Below are 12,100 nucleotides of genomic sequence, written 5' to 3'. Positions count from 1 at the left end.
TTCTCGCCCGCCCATTTCATGAGCCTGTCAATATCTGCCTGGATCGCCGTCCTGTCTTCAGGTGTGGATGCTTTACCCCTGAGTTTGGTGTCATGGGCAAACTTGGCCAGTCCGCTTCTGACTCCAGTGTCCACCTCATTAATGAAGATGTGGTCCAATATGGGTCCAAGGACAGAGCCTTGGGGGACCCCACTGGTCACAGGCCACCATGATGATTGACTTCCATCAATCACAACCCTCTGGGTCCGACCACGGAGCCAGTTTCCCAGCCAGTGGATCGTGGTGGACCCAAGGCCACAATTGGCCAGTTTCACCAAAAGGTTATCATGGGATACCAGATTGAAGGCTTTTTTGAAGTCAAGATATGACATCAATCTCTGGTCCCTTGTCCAGGTGAGAGGTCACCTGGTCACAAAAGAAAATGAGATTGGTCAAGCAAGACCTACCTGCAACAAACGCATGCTGGCTATCTCTCAGGATGCTGGCATTGGCCAGTCCATTAAGGATGGCCTCTTTAATAAACTTTTCTAAGACCTTCCCCGGGATAGAAGTCAGTTAGCCGGATCCACTTTCCTCCCTTTCTTGAAGATCGGCACCGCGTTGGCCTCTTTCCAGTCTTTGGGCACTATACCAGAGCGCCAGGAGTTCTCAAAGATTCCTGCCAGAGGCTGGGCTATGACGCTCGCCAGCTCCTTGAGTATCCTGGGGTATAGACTGTCAGGGCCGGCTGACTTGAAGGTATCCGGACCGTCTAGGTGTTCATTCACGAGGTCAGCATTGATGGAGGGCAGGGGATCTCCCTCACCTGGCCCTCCCTGTCCCATAGTGGGCATGGGCGTCCCATGGGACTGATGAAAGACCGACGCAAAGTACCCATTTAATAGGTTGGCTCTTTCCTGGGCATCAGTTGTCCCATCCGGTTTATCAGGGGTCCAACATTGCCCTTGCTTTTCCTCTGGCTCCCCACATATCTGAAAAAGGACTTTTTATTGTCCTTGATGCTCGAAGCTAGTTGGAGTTCAGGATGGGGGTTTGGAGTGGGGAAATGAGCTGTCGTGTCACTGTCAGTTCGGTGCAACTCTTGGCTATGTGCATCTCCTGGGGTATAATATTTTGCTCTGGAATACGTATTCTAGATGGATGTAATGCGTTTGAGAAGGGAAGTTTGATAGTAATGCTGTGCTACTAGAAATATGGGCAAGCACATATTTCTGTGGGACCATTCTGATGGCAACCCAATAATAGTTTGATCACTAACAAACAAGTCCTAGTGATCATAGCTTAATATAAAAAGTGATTTCTGTGGCATATATAACTTTTGCCAGTCTGTCCTGTAGAATGTGGAGCCTTTAGTCTGATTTTGACATATGTGTATACCGGTCTAACTGAGGCACTATTTGTCATAATTAAGACTGAGTTTACTTGGTTGTAACCAGTAAACAACTCAGTGTCCAGAAAGCAGCAAAACTTACCTAGATTTGAAGTATTTTATAATTGTACAATTCATATACAGCTATATAAACTCATTATTATATTAGCCAATTGCCCATCAAGAATGACTGGGGGGAACGGGTGGGGATGGAGCCTCTCTCTCAGGCTTGCTTCCCCCCTTCCCTCCTGCTGCTTGGGGTCTGGGCCCATTTTTCCCCCTCCCCGGTGCGTGGAGGAGTGGGCCTGGGCCTGAGGATGGGGAGAAGCTGGTGCTGCCATGGCAGGGGGAGCATCAGGCCTGGATGGACCAGGGGGCAGCGGGGGGAACAGGAGGAATGGGCTTGGAGCCGAGGCAGGGGGGTGGAGTGGGACTGGGACTGGGACTGGTCCTGGGGATGGAGGGGTGGAAGAGACCTGCTCTTCCCCTCCCACTGCTTCCACCCCACCCACTGCAGCGGGCCTGGTTCTTCCCTGGCTTGGGCTTGGTCCCACTCCTCCCCTCCCCCCCCCCCATCTTCTCCATGTCGGTTCTGAGCCTGCTTCCCCCCACTGCCGAGTCGGCCTAGGCCTGCTGCTTCCCCAGCCGCCGTGGCCTGGCTTCTTTCCACCCTCGGGCCCAGGTCTCCCCAGCATCAGGCTTGGGCCCACACCACACCTCCGCCTACTGCCATAGCATGCCGGCTGTTCCTCCCACTGCCAGCACATTGTCCCGAATCAGGCCCTGCAGGTGGTGACAACAGGGGAGGGGAGGAGCAGGCTGAGGCCAGAGCTGGTGGCCTTGGCTCCCGACCCCCGCAACCCCGCTCCCTCCTGCACCGCTGCCATCGTCACCTGCAAGGAATAAAGGTGGGGGCTGGGCGAGGCTTCCTTTCCACTCCCGTCCCCTATGTCCCACCATCATGGCGGTGTTCCAGCATGCTGCCAGCTCCTATTCGACCACTTGTTCGCACTCTGGCTGACAAACGGACAGTCAAGTGGAGCATGAATAAAGCGTTACAGACAGACTTGGGCTTTTATAATATTAGAATATATAAATTTTTAAGGAAGTGAACTCTTGCAATTTTATAGTTCTAGTCCTTTTGTTTTTGTTTTTGTTCTGAAGGGTCCTATAATGGAAGAACACAACGTTACATAAATAATCTTGTATGTGGGCTATATATGTGATGGAATCGGATCATAATTGACATAATTATAGGAGACCCAGTAGAATCCAGATTGTCTATGAGCAGTTCAAATCAAATTGTACATGAGCTGCCCAGCTGTTTTGCTGTGCTTTGTACTTTGCTCTTCCACTTGGTTGGAATGGGCTTGGCAGTCCTGTGCAGCTGATTGGAGAAGTGTGCTTTCTAAAATGAGTCATAGCAACCAGTCTGAGCATCTCGGCAGGCCTACATAGCAGTGTGCTGCAGCTCTACATACTCCTGCATATGAGGGTTGGGGAAGGGGGAACCTAACCCTGTGAAGTATCCAGTTTCTACTATATGAACAATGTCAGTTCAGTTCCAGGGTCTCAAGTGGAGCTGTTTAGTACTCAAGTCAACCAGTTATTAACTTTTTTCTGGATAGACAGAACAGTTGCATGCAAATTCACTATTGCAATGTCTGCCTTCATAGCACTGAGTCAAGCGTTTATCACTGGTACATTGTAGGCCTGTCCAAATAGGGAAGTATCTGATTTGGATTCAGTCAATTTGGAGGACAGTAATTCAATTCAGATCGCTGTCCTGAATTGATTCGGCTTTGAAAGAGTCGCTGCTGATTCAGAGAGTTTCTGTAATTCAGCTGTAGACTATAATGGGGAATCACAGAAATAGCTGTAACTTCATCACTTTTTTGGCAGACTTGGATGAAAACATTAGGGATGGTAGCCCTTTCTGAGGGCATGAAGCCTGCCAAGTGTCAAGGAAATAGGTGCAAGGGTTTCTGGCAAACTGCACCTCAAACTGTTCAAAGCAAAACTCAAGACGTGTATGACTGTGTAGTGGGATGAAAATATCAGGGATGGTAGCCTGTAACAGGGGGCCTTCCTGGTGCCAGTTAGATCTCTGCCAACCTACCTGTTTGTGGGCCAGCCAGCCCCCCCTCTTTTGCTGAGGTGGAAACAGCTCACAAAAGGGACAGAAAGCCTGCCGACAGGCTTAAATGCTGTTTTTTACCTCCCTCCCCCAGAGCACTGTGATTGGAAGAGGATTCAGGGAAAGATCACAGTCACTGGCCAGCTACAGATGTCAATCCCCGCTCCCCCTCCCTCTTATCAATTTTTGTTTCCCTGCCAGACTCCCTTCTGAATTGCCAAATCTCCTAATAATTTTCCAAATCTCTTCTGGATCAATTCAGAGGGGTTTTTTGTCTCCCAATTGGATTCTGATTTGGTGGCTCAGCCTCTGATTCGGCTGAATCTTCTCCGAATTGAATCGGCGACAGAAGCTTCACACGCACCTAGTAGATTGCCTGGTCTAACTGTTCCTTCTTGGACTAATCAGCAGTCACACAGCATTTTTGAATGTGTCTTGCTGGTTGAAAGGTATCCAGGTTGTAGCCGTATATTGGTCTAGAGAAAAAAGCAATCGGGACTCATGGTAGAGGTGGTATCTAGATCAACTAGAGTTTTTGCAAAAAAAAAAAAAAAAAAAAAAAGTCTTTAATTGCAAGCTTTCAGGCGTGCACACCCTTCATCAGGTATCAGAAAAAAGATTGTAAAAGATGAAACCTTCATAATTTTACAAGAAGGAAGCAACTTTGACCACCTGAAACATGAGATCCTGCTCCTGCCCTTGTTTAAGGTAATTTGCATCATCATAGAGCTCAGAGATGCCTTACTAGGCAAGAAATGCCTGCCCAGAAAAGCATTGCATCTATTTACTTCCCTGTGAAATAGGATATATCATAACCAGAAGAAAATATGACTACATCCTGCTTGCCACCAAACAACTTTGAGGTAAACAGACTATTCCAACTTTTTTTTCTCTCTGAGCCTAATCTGCATATACAATAAACTGTTCCAAAAAGGAGATTTTTATCCCACCTTCAACTTTCCTATGAAATATGAACTTTCCATTCCTACCCGGGAGAACTTTCTACAATCTTTTCTCCATTGCCTGATGAAGGGTGCTTGTGCCCAAAAGGTTGCAATTGAAGACTTTTTTTTTTTTTTTTTTTTTTTTTTTTTTTTGCAAAAATCTAGTTGGTCTCATAAAAGATATCACCTCTCCCATGAGTCCTGATTGCTTGTTGGTTGAAAGGTTCTCTACAGCAGTGCTGCCCAGAGCTGAGGGACAACTATGAAATGAACTTTTTAAGCATTGCTGTGAATTGAGAACAAGGCTTCTATTTTCCTATATGCTACTTGCAAAACTAGTATTGCCCACCAAGCCAAGGTGGGGGTTATAAACTAAGAACTAATGTATTTGGGGTTCTAAGGGCTGGTTGGTGTTGGTGAATCTGTCCTTAATTTGGAGGGGGAGGTGGGGGGGGTGGAGAAAGGGAAGCTGCTAATTGTATACCTTAAAATCCATGGAAATCTCTTCTGGTGGTCTCTGGGTTTCCTATTTAGTGTTCAAATGAATCTATCCTTTATTTTTATATTAGAGAAATTCCAAGAGAGAACTTAAGTCGGATATGTGTATTGTACTGTATAACTCCATTTTTAAGAAACGGCCATTATGAACTTGTGAAACTTTTTACTCTGAATTTCACTTACTTTTAACATAATTTTGTGTAAATGCAGTGTGGTCAAGACATCCTTGTCCTTCAGTGATTTCTTCAAGAGGGGCAGAAAACAAGAGAGTGGGGAAACAATTTGGTTTAATCACAGACAACAGGATGTTTGTCTCCCTTTTGTTTTTAATGGTCACTTCTATCAAGATGTTCTGTACATTAATTCCTCTAGAATCCTTTGGAAATAGTTTACTGGGGAATGGTGGTGTTCCTTTTCTTGGCTTTGGGAGGAGGGAAAGGTGAAGGTAGACCTTTTAACTTTTAGTTTTCTTTCCTTCTTTCTTTGAAGTTAAACTCCCTTAATCTTTTTTTATAAGACTGACTCACTCTGTTTTTGATAGATTCATGAGTCTGCACTACGAGCAAAGAACAGAAGGCAAATGGAGAAGCGGAAGCTGTCTCAGAGGCGGGTGCGCTCCGCAGATGTGGAGAAAACCTGGAGAACAAAATCATCCCCACCAGATAATCCTTGGATGACAGAGTACATGAGATGCTACTCGGCAAGAGCTCGGTGAATCAAAAAACATCCTGGGACATTTACAAAAAAAAAATTTAAATCAGGATATTGGTGCAAAGAACCAAACTATTTATGCAAGGTTTTTATAAGGGTTTCCAGCAGTTTGTGATGATGTTTGTACTCTGTCACCTACCTCACCGTAGGGTGTATAGTTGGAGCCATAACATTTGAAGATGGCTTTTAAACATTCCACCTTTTTGAAGAGGCATTTCAAGTTAAGAAAACAATTTCAAAACATTAAATATCTAAGCAAATGTTTACAGCCATTAGATGTAGGTCACAAACATGCAGCTACCCCTTAATACAAATGTTCATAATTCTCTTAAGTTGTGTATGTGGGTGTGATGTAGGTGCCTTTGTATTATTTAAAATAGTACTTTATCACTTCCATTCAGGTGGCTAACCAGAAAGCCAGTGGCTCTAGTAAGCTTCACTAATGATAGGAGACCTGTGTTTCCATCTCTGCAGACAGCTGCCAGAAGTTGTCTGCCTATTTTGCAGGCTTTCAAGAATTTTAATGCAATTACTTTCTAAAATTATTTTAATAGTGAATCTTACTGGTATGCTCCTATTTCCATTGTTTTACAATGTCGTGGATTACATCAGTATTATCCTGTGACTTACTTATTGCACAGCAAGACATACTCACAGGATTAATTTGCTGTTTTCATGACTAACATCAAATGGTCGATTGTAGACAATCACTATTTAATGGCTGTCAGCCAGTAGATAATTGATCGCTCTACCCGTATTGACCAGGGACCACTGTATTAAGCTAGGGGACGCATCTATCTATGTTTGGATCTAATCATCTGAATACCAGTTTCAGATTACATTTTTAAAAGTATGCACTCTAATGAGCAAGCTGGTTTCTGAATAGTGAAGTCCTATTTTTAACACTTGCATCTGTGAATCTTGTCAATGCTCCAAGGAAAAAGTAGATGTAATTCCACATGGTTTAGTGTAGTTAATACTTTGATAGAAGTTTTAGACTTGTAATTTTGATAAACACTTACAAATTAATTTATTTATGGGGTCCAATCTTCCCCTGAGGTACAAGCATAACTCCTTACTAAGGGGAAAAAAACATCCCTGGGAAACCCAGAGATTACCAAAATCTCTGGATATTTTTATTTCATGGGTTCTTTTTTAATTCTGTAGGACAGCCAGCACTTGTTTGATGTTAGATCCTCAATGTACCTTTTATCAGGTTGCTGTAAATGGAATTTTTACCTTTTGAATACTAAGTGTGAGCTTTAAAAAAGATGCTTATAATAGTTGTGAGCTTTTTTTTTTTTTGAGACCTCTTTGAAGTGTGGTGTGTGTTTCAAGGTGCATTCTTTTACACAGAACACATTACTGAACTCTGACCATGTTTTACCATGGTTTGACCTTAACACTTTAGGATTTTTAAAGAGTCTTAAGCTAGTTTGAGGTGGGAAGTTAGTCCTGTGGTGTGTTGGTATAGCAGATTTTTAAAGTTAATGCATCTACCAGTCTGTTTGGCTTCACTGCACAAGCCTTGGAAAATGGAAGGCAGACATTGGATTCCAAAAACTGAAGGCAGTGATTTTTATCTGAGACTCCAGTGTGCAGAGTCAAGGTTCCTCTTTCCTAAGAGGATGACTGAAAGAGTCCAAGGCTGATGGAGCAAACACAGCTTTCCTGTTGCCTTGGTTTTTAAATTATATATATTTTTTCATATACAGAGCAATAAAACTAACTTACTAAATCATTCTATCTCATGGGATTTAAATGGTGGCCTCTTTCACTTGGGTTGCAAAATTTAAGAGTGCAACTTTTTAAAATGTTGTTGTCTTCTAACCTAGCCCTCAAACCACCAACTACAGCAGAGGTCAGCAACCTATAGTCTGTAGGCTAGATCTGGTCTACTAAAGGCTTTTTATTTTATTATCTTTAATCTGCCTCACCAACTTGGTGTCAGGGTTGCAACCAGCTGCCTGAATTTGAACTCAGCTGAATTAATTTGGTGCACTGTTCCTAAAAGATTTTTTCCAACCCTTGCAGCAGAGACTTTCTAACTTGGAAAGACAACCTCTCCTCTATGTATGAGGCCATCCTGTAGTTCTTTTTAGAAATTTCTGAAAGATGCCTGCATTTCTGAGGGCATCTTATTCTACTGGAGGTTACTACTTAACCTCATTGGTGAAATAATATTTTTGATTTATTTTTATTTTCTCCCCTTTTAAATATATTTGCTCTAAATAGTCCCCAAGTTTCAGGTAAACTTCCAGATCACTGGGCATCTTATCCCTTAAAATAGTAACAGAGATTAGTAGCAGCACTAGTAGCTATACTGGATGAACAAAAGTGTGTGTGCGTATGTTTGGGTTTTTTTTCCCCAGTGTGTGTTTTAGTTTTTGCTTTTTAAGTTTTTACTCAAAATATTGGTTGCATCTCTGTTTTGGAAGGATGCAAGTCTTAATGTCAAAGCCATTCTGCCACTGTTCTATGCTTTCAGTGCAGGTGTCAAATTGAGCAAAGTGTGAGGAAGAGGAAGGTTTGCTTAAATGCCTTAGACAGCTTGAGAAACCTAAGTAAGCTGCAGCATTAAAGTTGCTTCAGGCTTGTCTCTTACTTGTCCCCTGACAAATTGGTCAGTAGTTCTTGTTCTACCAACATTTGACTTGCTGGAAGGGAAAAGTGCTACAAAGTTAGATTGAATGACGGTCAAATGTCATTTTTAGCTTGAACTTAAAAGATCCCTGCACACCTGAGTGCTGTATTCTCCCTGTTCTTTCCTGGGGTGTGTGCATGTATGCAGCCTGAACCGAGGCAACTTTTTTTTTTTTTTTTTTTTTCTCCCTGCAGAAAACATCTATTGGGAAAGCCACCTCACCTTGCCTAACTTCTTTAGATGACCTTCTTGGGGGGGCGGGGAGGATCTATCATAGTACTTAAAGCTATGACTTCAAGGGGTATAAAGCTGACCACCCCATGCCTGCTGCCAAGTCAGTTGTGAATGCAAAGCATCTTAATTTTGGGACTGCAAATTCAAGTGGTTGGCTTGCCTGTGCAGTTTCCTAAGTGTTACCCTGCAGCTGTTGGTACAAAGCGATGCAGAGAGTAACAAAAATGCCGTCTTGAAAACTTGTTTTCTGCAGTTAAACAGCTTCCATGTTAAATTTAGGAATGTGGTATTGAAGGAGAGCCCTAATGAAAGGCTAGCTGTTGTTCAGAGAGCAAGAAACTCCTATTAATACTTGGCTAATGTGAGGTAGATTTGAGATGCATGTTCAGTGAAGTGGAATGGCTTTTGCACCAAGACAGTGTAAAAAGAAGTTTTCAATTTTTCCAGTCTCAACCATCTCCTGGCAACTGAAGAATTAAAGATGCCATACTAACTTACTGCAGCCTCAAATATTTCACTCTTGCTTTAAAAAGGAATTTTGTTCCAAATATCTTTGGTCAATTATTTCCTAGTTCTTTTTGCTAAGTCCTGACAAACTCTAGTCTCTTTCACTAGATGCTCGAAACCACTGTGCATAGTGAAGTGGTGATTATGTCCTGCTGGTGTAATGCACTTTCTTCAGCTATGCCAAACTCTGAAGCCCAGCGGGTGTGTTCAGTGTGCAATGTTACAATAAAAGCTGTGTAAAAGAATGCCCTGGTACAGTAGAGTAGCATGCTTGTGCTCAGTCTTAGTGCTCTCGCATCTTCCTCACACCATGCAATTTGATACTTACAGGGACACTTGCCTAGCTTTAGGGCCAAATTTAACAAACTTGTAATGGACAGGCTTGACTGTCCTTCTATCCAGGTAGCAGATGCACATTTAAACTAATCTTTCATTCTAGGAAGAATACATCTGCCTTTTTTAATATTAAAATGTATGATGATGTGAAATTCGGCACTGAAACAAGACCTTCAGGAATGGACTCGGTTTTCACTTGCAATGAAGTGACCAAAAGTCAAGAGGGTCTGTGTATAGCAAGTTGCTTGTTTCAGTCTAGTTTCTAGAACAGGTGGTACACTCAGCCACAAAGCCATAATTAGAGCCTGATTCTCAACCCTACAATTGGTCCCTCTTGAAAGGGATGGGAAGGATGAGGAAGTTGCCTCATTCTGTTTTGCTAGCACTGAATTCACTTTAAAAGCTGAAGAAATGCCATTTTAAGCTTGAAGCAATATGTGACTTCTTTTTGTAGAATGGTTCTTAACAGTATTTGTTTTTAAAGCTTCTGCATTTTGTGTATAAACAGTGTATTTAACATTGCAGTGTCAGATTGTACATGTGAATAAAACTGAGTGAGATGATCTTGAGTGGCTTCAAACAGCAGTACAGACACAACATGCATATCTCTTCTTGAATCTTGCTACCTTTGCAACTGCAAAGTTGCAAATGGAGTAGAGAAGCATTTCTTGGACATGAGTTCAGTCTACTAGTTTGGATTCATGCCCTACAGTATGGTACCTAAATGCACTTAAAACTTAGAACCTCAAAACATGGCTCAGCTATCAGCTAATCTGGGAAAAGCCTCGGATCTGACAGGCAAGTAATTAAGAACTTCTCATGCTTAAGCCCCATCCTTCTTGATTTAGGGCTATGGATTTTGTTACAGGATGGGATTAGGACAGGATGTTTTAAGTCGCTCCTGAACTCTTTATAGTTGTCACCCTCCAGGTTCTTCCTTCCTTCTATTTTATTCCTGCAGTATTTGAGACCGCCAAAGCAAACAGATGGTTCAGTATAACATAATCTCTTAACCCACATTGGGCTCCTAATACTGTTTTGTCTTCCCAGGTTAGTAGAGGGGTGAAAATGGCTTCAAGAGCTGGGCAGCCAGGGGCCATATGCTGCCTGGGCTAGTCTTGGGGGGCCACAAATTAGGGATTGCTTTCTTCATAGGCAGCCTAGTAGGCTCCCCTCCTAGTTGGGCACTGACCTGCAGTGCTGGCAGCCTGGCTTATGCCTTTTTTGCCTGCAGTGTGAGCAACCCAGCACCCTCCCCTGCTGTGTGCACAGCATGAGTGCCCTGCTCCCCACCTGCTTTGTTCCTCAGGAGCCCGGGCAGGATGTGGAAGCTGGACCAGGGTAGGGAAGCCTGGACAATCTGGCTCCTGCTGGCAAAACCAACAGCAGGGCAACCAGGCAGGAACTCACAAGCTGCATACTAACCCTTCAGGGGCCATATGCAGCCTAGGAGCCCCCATTAAACAGCACTAGTCTATGGCACTGATGTTGCCATGACTCCCCAAGGTAGTGGCAGGGTAGGGTCTGACAAGGGCAAAACTAAATCCTAGCTGTCTCTGGCCATGCATTACTCTTCAGCTGCTGACAAAAGAAGATGTTGAGAATTACAGACAGGCAAGGTAATGAACAGAGTCTAATGGGGATCATCTATTAACTTAGTCAGCATCAGCTAGCAACTTCAGTAAGTTTGACAAGCTTCACTTGTGTTACCGGGAATTATATTAAAGTCAAAACTACCAGGAGCATTTTGTCTAAGCAAAAGGTCTCCTTTGTAGTCAAAATCTGTGAGGACAGTCACATTACTCCAAATAGAAAACTGCATCATTAAGGTAGCTATGTTGAGGACTCCAAGTCCAGCATTTCCTGGTGAAGACAACAATGTCTCAGGTAACCATGGCCCCTTGCCTTGCCCACTGGATTAGCACCACAGATCCTATATGTGGGGGAGCCTGTGTAATACATACTGGAAACCTTGCACTGAAGCTTCCCTTGTTGGCTTATCTGCTTTAGCCATTGTCTCAAGTTTTTAAAATATCATTGAATTGATCTGCAACACTCCTGGAAGGATGAGGATGAGGCACAGATTAAAACCAAGCATCCACTACTGTTAGGGACCCAGCAACTGAGGACTTAATATTTAATATTTTGTTCAGGCAAAGCTGCCAAGATGCATGCATAGTTCATGTAGAAATTAGACCCCCAGTTTCTCAAGCTGGGTGTGCAGAGAATGAAGATCAGGTGGTAGAGAATGGTGAAGTTTGGCATGTGAATTGCCAGTGCAAAATCTAATCTGGTCTTCTGCCTCATTTGCTATGTGCTTTCTGACCGAGGTCGTTCTAGCTAGTTGCCTTGTTCCTACTCTAGAAATGCATCAATGTTGTGTTGTCTTGCTCCTAGGGGAAAATAGAACAATCCTAATTCAGCCCCTTATGTAGCTTATTCTCTCACCCTTTGTACTTGACCTTACTTACATTTTCAGAGCTTGACTTTGCAACTTCAAAACAGGTTAAGTTTTGTGGGATGTTACTTCCCATCTTTTTTTAAAACCCAAATTTAAAAAATAGCCTCCACTTGTATTAAAACTCCCTTTCCCCACAGAGACAACCGGTGGGGGGGCAGGGTGTCATACAAGCACAGGGAAGTAGTGTTGGAAGAAACCCCAGGATATCATCTAGTTCATCCCCTTGCTTAAGGTAGGACTGGCTCTGACTAAACCATCC

General features: G+C 43.3%; 1 protein-coding gene across 2 annotated transcripts in view; it reads left to right on the top strand.

The window, feature by feature from the left end:
* CCSAP (centriole, cilia and spindle associated protein) overlaps positions 1-9,944 on the top strand; it is a 29,413-nt gene extending 19,469 nt beyond the window's left edge. For both annotated transcript variants that reach the window (XM_019549871.1, XM_019549870.1), the window contains exon 3: positions 5,490-9,944. In XM_019549871.1, coding sequence (XP_019405416.1) covers positions 5,490-5,663 — 174 coding nt within the window. In that variant the 3' untranslated portion in view covers positions 5,664-9,944. The remainder of the gene's footprint in view (positions 1-5,489) is intronic.
* The last annotated feature ends 2,156 nt before the right edge of the window (positions 9,945-12,100 follow it).

The sequence above is a fragment of the Crocodylus porosus genome, unplaced genomic scaffold (assembly GCF_001723895.1).
Source record: "Crocodylus porosus isolate Cpor-Errol unplaced genomic scaffold, CroPor_comp1, whole genome shotgun sequence".
Lineage (NCBI taxonomy): Eukaryota > Metazoa > Chordata > Crocodylia > Crocodylidae > Crocodylus > Crocodylus porosus.
The sequence above is the reverse complement of the archived record's forward strand: the minus strand, read 5'-3'. Positions and strand labels throughout refer to the sequence as shown.